The 13,890-nt window shown below is 46.2% G+C and overlaps 3 protein-coding genes across 3 annotated transcripts; 2 read left to right on the top strand and 1 right to left on the bottom strand.

Moving 5' to 3' along the window:
• Window positions 1-1,537: 1,537 nt before the first annotated feature.
• DFJ58DRAFT_864046 (uncharacterized protein) lies at window positions 1,538-2,756 on the top strand (the record flags this gene model as incomplete). Its single annotated transcript, XM_041394117.1, has 3 exons — window positions 1,538-1,988; window positions 2,046-2,455; window positions 2,511-2,756. 3 exons carry the CDS (start codon window positions 1,538-1,540, stop codon window positions 2,754-2,756), a joined length of 1,107 nt encoding a protein of 368 aa, XP_041237333.1.
• A 682-nt stretch (window positions 2,757-3,438) lies between these two features.
• On the bottom strand, window positions 3,439-7,073 carry DFJ58DRAFT_734629 (uncharacterized protein; the record flags this gene model as incomplete). The annotated part of the gene is made up of 7 exons (XM_041386520.1): window positions 3,439-3,984; window positions 4,300-4,496; window positions 4,554-6,058; window positions 6,117-6,184; window positions 6,240-6,533; window positions 6,589-6,950; window positions 6,998-7,073. The coding sequence occupies 7 exons, from the start codon at window positions 7,071-7,073 to the stop codon at window positions 3,439-3,441; spliced, it is 3,048 nt and encodes a 1,015-aa protein (XP_041237332.1).
• Window positions 7,074-11,109: 4,036 nt separating this feature from the next.
• On the top strand, window positions 11,110-13,863 carry DFJ58DRAFT_846683 (uncharacterized protein; the record flags this gene model as incomplete). The annotated part of the gene is made up of 12 exons (XM_041393340.1): window positions 11,110-11,196; window positions 11,284-11,484; window positions 11,527-11,583; window positions 11,830-11,855; window positions 11,887-11,963; window positions 12,021-12,111; window positions 12,296-12,347; window positions 12,413-12,642; window positions 13,050-13,279; window positions 13,318-13,511; window positions 13,619-13,746; window positions 13,802-13,863. Coding segments are annotated over 12 exons (1,435 nt in total), but the record flags the coding sequence as incomplete, so codon positions are not given.
• Window positions 13,864-13,890: the final 27 nt, after the last annotated feature.

Below are 13,890 nucleotides of genomic sequence, written 5' to 3'. Positions count from 1 at the left end.
CATAGCTAGGTACGCCATCTCACGATTATTCAAGGCCTCTTCTCACTGTCTCGATAGGCATTCATAAATTTGCGCACCCATACCCTAGCATTGTGCGATATGTATCGAGGTTGTCCGAATCCCTCCGACCTTGCAGTGGGGTCCTTTTATGCTGGCTAATACCTCACCGCCTGCCGCGTCCCCGCGAGACCGTGTAATAATTGGAATACACTGGTTGGCCTGACATGAGTCGACCCGGGACCCGAGGTGCTGCTACGGGCCACGGCCACAGGCAAGTTGAGCTCTAAGTATATCGTAACGGCGCCAATCCCCAATCACTGCTCCGCCGCGGCGTGATTATCTAGCTCTTCCGAATTGTGCATCGACTTCGACATAGCAATAATCGTGCGTGTGATAGACCATGCGGGGGCCCTATCTAACAAAACCGTGACCCTTTTACTTTAGGTGCACCGAATGGAGGAAGATTTTTTCACCGCCGATGTAATACAACTTGAACAACTGTCCATGTCATCGATCGCAGTGGTTGATCAATCTTGAGACTACCAAATAGCACATACAACAGTTTCGTCCATGTAGACTTTGCAACACCGAGCTGATGGTGTTGGCTACAATATTCGACATTACCTGCTACAGTGAAGGCCGAGGAGGTTTCATAATGGGTCAGTGATTGTTTTGCAGCGGTCGCCGAACTTATGTCCATGGTCGTCCTCAGACAATTATAAACCGACACAGAAGGCCATTGCGTATGGGTTCTATCTGATCATCCATTGCGTCATATGGTAGTGGGCCAACAGACAACGCGAGATCACACCCACTGATCACAACATTTTGAGAAATGCAACTCGTAGGCGGCCCGCTCTTATCTCAGTACATGAGGTTTTATCTGAATTGTGCATGTAACTTACACTGAGGGGACGTAGACCTATTAAGCACCATGGTGCATGCGTCAGGACCTAATATATACTCCTGCCCCATCCTCGAACTCATGGAGCCAGTCACAGAATATGTATTTATTGCTGGCGATGGATTGTGGAATTACAGGCATTGAATGACGCCTCATTTGGAGCTATAAACAAATCAGAATGTATATGTATGTGCAGTTTGCATAATGGTAGAGGCCGGCGGTATTTCCAAAAAAAAACGTGCATTTATTTAAAAAAAGTAGTCTTACAAAGATTGAATTTTATCTCAACAACGAAGCAAGCTATTGACATGGTCCAAGCGACAAAACTGATCAGAAAAATCGAACGAAGATGACCAGCGAAAAAACTAAGTGATTCGGTGAAGTTGGTAGTCACCTGCCCTCAGAGCCAGTAGAACTACGAAGATTGGTTTTTATTTCAATAACGAAGCAAGATGACGACAAGCGGTAAGATGCAAACATGATCGGAAAAATGAGGCGCAGACGACTGCAGAAAGAATGGAATTATTTAGCGAAGAGGACACTTGCCTCGTGTGACACAAGTCGTGTCTATTAGCATAAAAACCAAATTCACACACAACTCACTTTTCCCGGTCTGCTACATTATCTTGCGGGATGGCGAAGGCTTCTACCCGAGTGCGCAATGACAAGGAGCCTCGGAAACGCGGCCGTCCTCCCAAAAAGAAATTTCAGCCCCCCAGTAGGACCCAGGTGGAAGTTCAAGTTCCTCCAACTCCAGAAGTCGTCTCGAAGCCTAAACCACGGCCACGGCCCATTCCACAAAAAAAGCTCGGCACTCCGGAGTCGTCAGCGGCCACAGTGCCAGGTGGATCCAGCTCCACACCAGATGTTGGAGCAACTGTAGTGGCATCAAAGTCCACTGACTTTGATGAGAACACAGCCGCCGCTGCATTGTTACTTGGCTTAGCTCGGCCAGTTGGAGACTCGGAGGTCCCAGATCCGGCTGGGGAATACAATATCGAGGAAGAAGACTTCTTCCAGAACCTCAAAGAATCCGAGACCGGTGGCCTGGATGACGAGCATAGCCAGTTGGAAGATGAGGATGGTGAGTAATGTGTCACTGCTCTCATAAACGAAACTTACTACCTCGTCTGTGACATAGAATCTGAATCGGACGATGGCATCGAAGATAATGAAGAACCTGAGACTGACGAAGATGTTGTTGACATACCTCTCCATGTGCCAGTCAATGGCGTCCTTGACACTTTGACTGTGAGGTCCGATATATCCTGGGAGATTTTCTGTCGCAAGATTGCAAAGGCTATGGAGATCTCCCTAGAGGATCTCAGTATTGCCTACAAGTTTTCAACCAATGCGAAGACGGATCCCCCGCGTAAACTCGACTCAGCTCGCAACCTGCTCCAGTTGCTTGAGGATGCAAGTGAAGAACTCAGCAGTGCAACCAGAAGGTCACGGAAGAAGAAGTTTTCAGTAGTTGTTGTTGATCTACGGTTGCCAGAAGTAAGCAAAGGTGAATTGAAGAAGGGGGCATTGACTGGCAGTAAGACAAAGGTAAGCTCAAATAAGAAATGTGGCAAAACACAAAATAACCTACGAATTCACTTAGGCTCGATCAAGCAAGAAGGGAAAGGCAGACAACAAGGACAGTGATGATGATGGAAAACCTACTGATTCTGTCAACTGGAATAATGACACTGATGTTGCGAAACTCCCCCCTCCGAAGATTGTTGTTGGATTGCAACTGAAATATGCCTGTGCGCAACACCAAGGGTGTTGTTTTGTCATGAAAAATGGTGACCATCATAAAATTCCATTGTCCGACATAAGCCACTGGGCGTTCATGATTGTATGAGTACTACTTCACTTATTCGCTAAGTGATTGTGCTGACGAGACTATTACAGAACAAGTTTCCTGATGAATACAACTTGGGAAAACCTCCCCCTCAGCTCAAGATCGAGGATCATGATGCACAGAGAAGACAGGCAGACCCTGTTTCCATAGTTAAACAACTTGAAACTGCTTCGTCAAGTCCTGCAGCCAGCGGAATTCAACAGGTACCAGAGCATGTATATTGTTACGAACTAGGATAGTTCTGACGTATGGCTACTCGATAAGAGTAATCGGCCAAGGTCGGTTCAAGGCTTCGGCGTATACCGAAGTTCAATGGTTTCTAAGACAAGTCTAGGAGAGTGTCCTTGACTTGAATCACGTTCAATACGACTTAAGATTGGAGGTCTTAAGCGAAGGAAGTTCCAGGTAAAACCTAGTAAGATTAAAGTAAAGAACTACATAGTACACAACGAGTTTATATAGTAAACGGTAACGACTTTAGGGCCGGTACAATGAGGTCATAGAGATGAGTCAGAGATAAGACGAGTCAGAGATAAGACGAGTCAGAGATAAGACGAGAATAGATCATCTAGCGACGGCAAGATGCGATCGTGATGTAATACAATGATGTGAAAGAAAGAAAATGAATAGGGGCGTACTTGACTGTAACATTACCCCGTTATTATCGTTGAAGTCACCGATTTCAACAATCAAAGTTATCATAAGCGTCATAGTTGTCACGATCACCTGCGCATTGAACGAACATTCTCTCATCTTCTTCGATAGAGATCTGCTCCAAGGCGGTGTCCTTGTCAGCCTCCCATTTAGCAAGAGCTTCGTAGAAGCCTTCATCCGTCCATACTAGTGGAATAGGTTTCTCGCCTTTAAGGTCTTTACAAAAGACCGAAAGATGCCCTGGCGCGAGGTTACGACATACGCGGCAGAAATATGTTGGGCAGTTCTTGTGGCGATGGCCGAATTCTTTACAGTAGCGACATTTGAAATTATCAATGGGTTCGGTCTTCACGATGGTGACGGAGGATGATTGTGGAGGTGGGGATGGTGTTTTGGAGCGCAAAGTGCTGTTACGCGAGGGAGGGGAGACGGAGATCTCTCGTTTGAAGGGTCGTAGACGAGTGGGGCGTGGGCGAGGGGCGGTGGTCGCCGGGGCAATCGTAAGAGCAAACGGTACGACCGGTACATCAGAAGGAGTGATAACATCAGGCGTATGCTCAACGGGAGATAATGTCTCAACCGGAGGAGGGATGCATCAGGAAAAACTGTTTCTCTATATAGATAATCATCCTCTATATAGTTGTGATAGTGGGTCATAGCTCTACACAGTCTATGGCCAGCTATGATAGCCATAGAGACCAATATAGAAATCATGAAGGTCTATATATTACCATAAAGTTTGGTAAGCATATTTGGAGGTAAAACAATTAAGTAAGAAGGTATCGCATTTATCTAATACATTATCTGAAGTCCAATCTATAGGAATGGTTGTTGTGCCAAAGTTCGGAACAAGCTGACATGTCTGTCTAATACAAGACAGTGGAATAACTTTACCTGGCAATGAACCATCTGAAGAAAGTAAAGGTTTCTTGACAGTATACATCTCATGATAGTCTTCTGCTGCAGATTTCAATGGAGTATACCACTCAACATATGCCAAAGGGTCTTTAGTCCATGCAGGTTGAATAGACCCATATACTTGTTGTGGCAGACGAAATATAATCTTCAACCTTCCAATACGTGTTCCTATAGTTTTGAAATTTTCATACAATTTTTCAACAGATATATCATAATATTACTCACCTGTTAAACCAGTGCTTTCACAGTCAGGATCATCCATGACTACAACTGTATCAAAGCGTCCAGCTTTATGAGAAACAGGTGGCTGTGCTTTGACAAAATCTGCCTCCTCCAATTGATCAAAGTCAACGTCATTGCCTAATGACTCTAGACAGAATTTGAATCCATGATAGATATCAATATGACTAAAAGGAAGATCCATGTTCCTGAGCTGCCCGCGTGAATGAGAGTGAGCCAACTGAGAGTTGAGATAGGTGATGAGATCTTTCTTGAAGCCTTTGCAAGAATGATTCTGCATGACGTCCAAGATATTTTGGTGAAGGCGATGAGGACGTTTAGTGAGGATGACTCTATGATCTCTAAACCTTGAGGGGGAAAACTCTTCTTCTTCATCCTCCATAGACATCTTGAGATAGCTTTGAAATGACGCTACTTTCTCTCTTCTAGTTAGCCAAGAGATCATTTGAGGCCTTTCATTTCTTCCATTGGAAGCGTACCACCCCTCTTTACAAAAGTCAATATGAAACCTCTCAAACATCTCCGTGTTATAGTTGTCTGTAGTTCCGAAGTTGCGTATGTTCTCCAGGTAGTGTTGCAAGGAATGGAATTTGGGAATATTGAGATGGTCTCGGATACCCAGATTAATGATGACTTCCTTGTGAAGGTGAAAATCTTGTAAGGCCTGTTGCATATATTCCAGAGTGTCGTCATCATGAGTGGGATATTGGGCAAGATAAATGAAATCAAGGAGGGCACGGTATGCCTGAATGACGCCTCTTGGAACTTTGCCAATTAAGCAAGCCAATAGCACTCTAGCCATATTTTTCCTCTCTTTTCCACCGACTTGACCCAAAGCAGACCAGCCTTTATGGAAGTGATGGACGCCATAAGAAGGAGGGAGAGTTCTAAGTCTGTGATCCAGTTCTTCTTCATCCATAAGCTCCTGACACCACTCGACCATGTGCTTGAATATCCCTTGATACAGTTGATGAAGTACGTCAGATGTGATAGCCAAGTGAATATCGCAATGAGGGAAGTCCAGCCAAAATGGTTCAAATACGCCTCCAGCTACATCCTGAGACATGCACTGTTTACGAAAGGCAGAGTCGGTCTTTGTGGAGATGTTGGCATGGTCAATTACTGATGAGGTCCAAGGTTGAGTACGTCTGGCAAAATGTTGTATTTCAGCCAATTCATCCGCTCTAGCCCTACACTTGGGACAAGTACCGTACTTGGTACAGGTAACCAAGCATTGCTCAGGATAATCCGCCACATAGCAAGCTAGAATGGGAAAGACCAGGCGAACAAGACCATCTCCACCCACCACCTCTATTCCTCTTCTTCCTGCCTCTTTCAGCGGTTCCAAAATGATCCTTATTGAGTCATGGAAGAGACGCTGTACCCTGGAAGAGACTTCTCTTGCAGATAGCTCCTCCTTTAGGATTTTATCCACAGATAAATACCCTATAAGAATACAGGCGTGCTGACTGGATTTCCGTCGTATTGCTCTAGGTATATTGCCTAGAGTGAGGTAGACGGGGTATGCTGATTTGGATGCAGAAAAACCGGGTCAGCTGAGTTTTGTCTGTGGCAATAATTACAGGAGCTACAGATGCGCCCTGAGGAAGTCTATCCTGTAAAAAACATACTTAGTTGTTATAGCAGTGTAATCAATATTAAGACGCTCACCTGGACTGCATGCCACCAACGCCCTGTCCACATTTCATTAAATATGCGGGTAGAATGAGAAGAGTCTGTAAATATCTTTGAAGGCTTATAGACAATATCTTGAGCATGAGCAGGATTGCCCAGCAATGTTTGAATGGCTTCCAAAGGATCTCGATAGTGTAGTTCATGCTTATAGTGAGGCGTATCATTGAAGGCCAAGTAAGTTGATTGCCATTTAGCTCGAGGAGGGATGCTGTCTATGGTTTGATGGAGTCCTCTGATATTGTGATATGCAAGTCCTAAACGCTCTCTAACCTATTTGCAAAAAAATCAGCCATGATATTGATAGAAAATATGTACGTTGACATACCCCTGGTATAGCTAACAACCTGTCAAATGCTTTGTGCCCTATTCCCTCTTGCACAGCCCAACATGCTACCTGCCAGTCCAGTCGTGATGCAAAGGGGTAGAATAAATTACCATCTTCATCTTCATCATCAGAACGACCTGATTCCACCTCCTCTCCATCACCTAATCCAAATTGTGTCCGCCATTTAGCATACACTGTCTCCTCCATGCGTATGACCCTCCCAGCAGTAGAATGAGTCTCTGTGACACGCGCATCTTCCTCTGCTAAAGCGGTTCTGTGCCTAGACGGACCCGCTGTGAGCTCTTCCTGCTCCTGGTCTATGTCCATCATGTTCTGGTTATCTTCGTTGTGTATTTCATGAACTAGAAATAATGTAAGAACGTAACAAGAAATTGATACTGCAACTCACTATCAGGCCCCAAAGGTATCAACTGAAATAAATCATCATCCACCTCATCCGCTATCCCATCTGGTAGTCCCTCCATCTCAAATCCACTTGTACCTTCATCATCCCATGCTATCCAGCTCTCTTCCCTTCCCTAACTTATACCATTTACAGCTTGCAGCATTGCGTAGATGAGAATTCAGTCCTTGTGTAGTACCGAATGTGCGAATGCAGCCTGGAGCAGGGCATTTATAAGAAGTTGAAGCCTCACCAAGAACTCGCCTGTTGACCATTTGATGAACTAGTATACCAAGGTGATGCAGAAAGAGTCTAGGAGGAGCGTCTATGCAAGCGTCAATTGCAAATGAAAATTGTTGAGCTAAAAATACAATACGTATTGAATGTTACGTATGATAAAAGCTTATGCAAAGGCTAAAGGACTTGGAAACTGTACAACGCGTGTGATATGTTGTCCTTTGAAAATCATAAAAATAAAGTGTGATCTGACCATGCACGCTTCAAGCAAATCATAGACCTAAGATGCCCATTCCTTCCGAAGTTCCTTCAGCACCACAGGAGCGGCCATTACATTAATGCGATCCGCTGTCTTTCCACCGGTACCTTTCAGGTACTGTGACGAGTTACCGGGCGTGAGCTTGCGTTCTTGCACTGGGGGACATGGCATGCGAGCAAAGAGATTGAGTTCGGCATCTTGACGATCCTTGTGATACAACAAATTCATCCGCAAGGCAGGGAGCGTCTGTGAGTGTTTGACAAATCCGCCACCACCGACTGCCCTGGCCCACTCGTTTGTCATCTGTTGAGGTTGGCAGAGATGGGTTAGTGTACGATCAGTACGGATCTTGAAGAGTGCAGTGTTGATGACTTCGAGCATGCGGGAGTGGCTTGGTTGGCTTTCAACAAATAGGATCGTCCTCATCTCCTTCAACATCATCCGGACAGGCTCATTTGCCCAGTCGTTACCCAAAACTCCGTCCACCATAGTGAACCCTGCATCAGTAGCCAGATAGTGTTGTTTTTCAACGGCTTCATGCCAGATCTCCTTCTCTATGGTGTTCTCAAGCCAACGATGGACCCACATCTCCCCTCCGCTGGCTGTATCGGGGTGTGGAACTTTCTTCAATGCATATGGTGCGTCAAACATGAATGCGAGGGTGAGGATCACATAATAGTAACCTTCCAGATCATGTGCGATTTCACGTCGAATGATATCTTGGCCTGGTTTTTGTGCGAACATCATCTGGATGGCCATCCATGCTCGAGTGCCCTGTACATATGATGCGATGAGCAGGAGGGCAAAAACAACAATTGATACTCACTGTCAGCTCGTAAATGCCACCCTTTTCCTTAAATCGTTCCAGATCATCGTCGATATTCAAAGAGCCGTAGCCAGCAACGTCGACTTGAAGACTTTGGACAACATGCTTGGGCTTGATGTTCACCTTCGGTACATGATGAAGGGGAGCTTGTTGTTTGGATGGACCGTCAGGCGGTTTGCCTTGAGAAACGCTATCAAAACCGCGCTTGCGTGTAGCAGCAGAAGAATCAGGGAGGGGCATTGACAGCACCAGGGGTACTTTTTCTCCCATCTGTACCCTTTCGTCCTCCTTGCTTGCCTTTACCTTTACTCGTCACACGTCTTCCACGTGAAGGTGCAGTCGACACTGGTTGAGAAGGGATCGTGGAAGTTGAAGGTGCGGAAGGGATTATTGACGTTGAAGGCGCGTCCAAATGTAGGACGGGGGAGACGTTTGTGGGTGCAACTGGCGCACAAGAAGGTGAAGGATTGGAGGTACGAGCGGTAGAAGTGTTAGTAGAAGTACCAGAGGCAGAAGTATTATAGACAGAAACATGAGCAGGAGAATGATGAGGATGGTGAACAAGAGAATCGTCCGAGTTGAGGGCTTCATGTTGGGAGGACAGCATTGAAGTTGAAGCGGTGCCAGCATGCTTGTCAAAGATCTTTGATGGGGGGCTTCCTCTCATAGACGTACTTCGCGTATTCCAGGAGGCAAACGCATGATCATACAGCAGGCCGCGTCGAATATTGCTTGGATCAAGTCCTGTATGATCAATGCAACCCCAATCTGACATCGCTGGACGAACAAGTCCCATATTCCACATGGAAGTGTCAGCTTGCATAAAGGAGATGGGAAATAATTCGTCAGTCTCGTTGCCTCCCTCTGAGATGAGGTAGGGCGAAAACGCCTGGCCATGGGCTGCAATTGTAATCAGAAAAAAATCTCGTGTAACACAAATTGATTCTTACATCGAATGCAATCCGAAATACCAACTAATGCCTCGTAGATACAGCTGAACTCGTATATGGGTGCGCACAATGGATACAACCAAGATCGGGTGAGCATCCGCTCCTGGTAAACTTTGCGCGTCACAGGTTCCAGCTTTGGTACTGTGACGCCTTCAGGCACAGGATGGCGGCGGTCATATTTGTTGACGCTCCTAGCCATGCTCTTGTGTGCCAAGGCTAGCGTCGGAACACCCCAAAAAGAGCGGTTGTAGACAGTGCTGCTCCACACGTTGATGTCGCCAGTCTGGGATATTGTGCCGATATCCTTCAAGGAACCGATGCCAGGACGATCATGAGTTTGGAAGAGTGGAGGTGGTGAGGCAGGGCCAGCAACAAGTCCCTCAAAGAGTAAACGCGTAACACCCTGGACGCCTTTGAGTCGAAGGTAATTGAGAATCATGCCTTCTGTGTGAGGTGCGGTAAGATCAACCCAGGTATCTTTAACCACCACATCCACCTCCTTCTCCATTCCCTTAAGCCATTTCTCCATGGCACCCCAAAACCCACCCAACTGCAATGCCTGTGCAATGCGCTCACGTGACAGTGTGACGTGACGAGCCACGGTGCCGCGTCCATGAATGTTATTGCTGATGAAGAGTACCATATTGATTGGCACCTTGGGACCGAAAACCCTCGATCGTATAAATCGCCCAGCTTTGTTCTGCATGATAGATGTCTCGAGGCCCACCATACCTATTGCATAACATTGTGAGCTAATGACCATACGAGCGTGATGGAATGACAAACCAGGATCGGCCAGGGATAAGTATAGAACAAGCCGAAGGTATTCCTCTTTATCATCCACGATGCTTAGCATGTCAAGGCAAACCGCTCCTCTGCGATCGAAAAATGCAAAAGTAAACGCTTCACCCACAAACATCAAGACGATAACAAAGTTGCGTGCATCCTGACAACCCCAGATCGTGTTCGCCCGCTTCGCGATCTCGTCAAACCACTCTTGTCTATCAACATCAACACCGTGCTGCTTCATCTCAGCAAGCGTGAAGACACGACGCCAGTCCTGAACGAGAGGGTCGTTGGGCAGGAGTATGATATCCGGTTTGCGTTCTTCAGCGGACCCAGGAAGAGGTTTCTGACAATATTCCGAGCTCCAGATTCGCTTAATCTTGGATTCGCCTGCTAGTAAAAGGGCCCTCTTCGACTAAACGATTCAAAAAATTGGTCATACGATCTTCTGTGCTGGCGCCACCACCGTGTTGGCGATTAAAGTGAGGTGCTTTCAAGTCAGGACAATCTATCTTATTTGTCCAGCCTAGGTAATAGATGAGAATAGACAAGCGTCAACGCATCAAATCTCGCACCTTGATCATTCAGATACCCCTTTTCTTTAAACCTCTGCAGAATACCCTTCACACTCCGGAGCTTGGTAGGATCGCCTGTATTTTTCATGTGTTGGAAAATAACTTCATCACGACAGAGCCATTTGATGACGTCGCGTGCGATTGCCTTGTTGTCTTCCATTTGTGTCGCAACAAATTCCTTCAGAGGCCCAAGAAGAATCCAAGGGCTGCGAGAGTTGGAAGGATGTAGACGCCTGCAGGATTGTGGCGAGGGCTGTGTGTGCTGCGAGGGCTCTAGAAATGCCCTGAGGTTGCGAGCTTGTTCAACTACTGCTCTTTGATATCCCTCGTCTGTCTTAGCAACAAGACCACGGGATTGAACCTCCAAAAATAAACAGGTCAGCCATTGCGCGGTATAGGGAGGAAAGTCTCTCACCGTGCTATAACTCCTGTGTTCCAGATGAATAAAGTCTGGTGTAGGCATTGTTGAAGTGATTGGGATAGGAATGGAAAAAGAAAGTCAAAGACGGTTGGTGATAAACGAAAGGGCAAGCGGAGGTCGTGCGGATAAGAGTTGGCAGCAGAGACCCAGGGTTATCGATGAAAGAAATCAAAGGCAAGTTCAATACAAGGGGTTACAATAGAAGCACTGACTTACCTTGATATTTTCTCCGAACTAGCTCCAGACCGCCGCCATCGATGGGCTACAACATACATCTGTCTGCCCTTATTTATGCCTGCAGCAAAAAGTTGTGACGTGGAGCGGGAATGAGTATGATTGGTGGAGAGCTCTGATTGGTGGAGAGCCCTCTGATTGCAGGGAACTCGCAATCATAACCCTAGAATGGGGGTATCATTTGGGTGGAAAGGGTGAATTTACGGTGTGTACACGTTTCTCAACATCAACTTCTGGGTATTCATAGCCTGCATGGAAACGTACCGTGGAATGTTGTGAAGTCATACCAATTGAATTGATGACTGTAAGGCAAACACGTTTTTTCCCATTGCTCCTTAAAGTAAACCTTGACGCTCTGAGTTTGTGATAACTTGACAAGTTGAAGTTGAAAAAATGGTAAGGAAATCTAAGAAGCATCCGAAGACCATCCGCAGACGGCAGTGCAGTGAAAAGTCACGGTCAAATTTGCTAGGCGGTTGTCAGATTGTTGGAGGAAATTGAGCTTGTTTCAATGCAAATAATATTGGTACCATGATATGTACATACAAAGCGCCAATGGCTATCCATGAACATCACGTGACTGATACAAACAACACGTCAACAAAAGACATAGACAAAATTCTTCTATCGTTGGCTCATGTCCTCTACCTACTTGCCTACTCGTATGGTGCTTGTTGGCCAAAAGTAAGTTTCGTGCTTTGCTTTCTCTGAACTAACATCTCTATTCTCAATTTTGCACAGGCTGTATGATGAAGCTTCGACATCATCCTGACGGACGTGACGAAGAAGTGGCTCATCTGCGTGTCGCTCTTCAAGGTGATGGTTGGCCAACGTAAGTTTCATTCTTTTCGTCTCTTTCTTGCATTTTCTTTCTCCTCATCTCGTTCTATGCTTTCTCTATTCACTAACATAACATCTGTAGGACTCTCAGTTTCGATACGCTGCACCTTGGGGCGTTGACGTCATCAAGTTATGTTTTTTCATTCTTTGCTTTGTCTAAACTAAAAGCTTACTAGGACTCTCAATTTTGCGCAGGGGCTGTATGATGGGGCGTGCATCGTCATCAAGGTTCGCTCATCAATTCATTGCTTTGTATAAACTATAAACTAACTAGAACTCTCAATTTGGCGCAGGGCTGTATGACAGGGCGTCGTCGTCATCCTTATGGACATGAAGATGAGGAAGCGGGGGGAGATATGTGTGTGGTTGGAGACGCTTGTTGGAGATGCTTGTTGAAGACACTGGTATGTGGAGGAGGTGGCCTAGAAGTGGGATATTGGATGAGCTTCATTGAGACTTGGGTCGCTGAAAGGTATGTTTTAAGAACTCTGAGCAATCACATTGAGAAGGAGGCGGCGGACCGGTATGTTAAACTTTGTAATTGCCAAATGCAAGGTGATGGGCGCTGATTGCGGAGAGCTCTCTGATTGCAACCAATTCGCAATTTGAACCCTAAGCTAGGGGCAAGGAATTTGTAACTTACTTAATTATCTATCCGTTTTGCCCAAACCAGCGCCTTCTTGGTTCCAATAAGTCATGTCCCCTCCATTCCGCTTTAGCATGCCAATTGTTCTCTCCCCTGACGCAGCAGTCATCTGCTACAGATATTGGCAGGACATGGACATCCCCACCTGCATTGAATGACTTGTATCAATATTTGACTGATCAAGCTCATATTCAATGCTTGCATTCACAGTCATTGTCCGATACTCATTCCCCCTCATGCACACCTATTGATCATTGTGACTCAATTCCCATTCCTCCTGTTAGCCATCTGCCGCTTGATTCATCAACCTCAACAACTGCTGGCGATGTTCTCTCCAAGTTACCTACTGTCCGTCACAGAGCACAATCACACACCGAGGACACTGGTTATTCTGATTCATCCCGCCCTACTAAACGACCTCGCCGTTCTACAATACACACACGCAGTGGACCACCGGGCGAGCCGCCTGACCCTGGGTTTGATCGTGATCGACCTCGTTTTGCAAATGACGATTGTAATCGTGGTGCTAGAAGATTGCGGTTACTTGCGCAGCGTGCTGCTGCCGTGCCGCTGTCTGTGGTGATGATCTTCTGCGCATTGATGGTGGAGAGGAGGAGGAGGAGGAGGAGGAGGAGGAGGAGGAGGAGGAGGCAGAGATGGAGGAAGGTGGAGTAGTAATTTGGCGAGAGCAAGTGCCAGGAGAGGTTTATGGCGTCACCGTCAATACAATGACCCCAAGATCACATGTAGCAATGAAGCTGCTACCATCATTGCAGAACTTGCATCCGCTCACTGCAACTCAACCATCCACAGTCCACTGAGCTGGCTGCAGGATATCGCCAATCATATCCAGACTCCATGTGTGGAGGACGAGTCGCTGATTTCGGTTGTAGTTCGATGCCGAGGAATCATAAGTAAGGACGTTCGTGCCAACTTCCTCGTCATGATGAACTATATGACGCTCGTCTGCAAGTGCCAAAGGTGCGTATTCTATCCACATTCTGTTCTCACATATTTAAAACATGATCTTTTGTAGCATACGCCTCAAGACTGGTCTACGCTTGAAAGCAATATATGACCAGGAAATCAAGCTTTACGGTTCCACAGGAAAGATCTCTTATCGAA

Source organism: Suillus subalutaceus (assembly GCF_016647625.1).
Source record: "Suillus subalutaceus strain FC151 chromosome Unknown DFJ58scaffold_183, whole genome shotgun sequence".
Lineage (NCBI taxonomy): Eukaryota > Fungi > Basidiomycota > Agaricomycetes > Boletales > Suillaceae > Suillus > Suillus subalutaceus.
The sequence above is the reverse complement of the archived record's forward strand: the minus strand, read 5'-3'. Positions and strand labels throughout refer to the sequence as shown.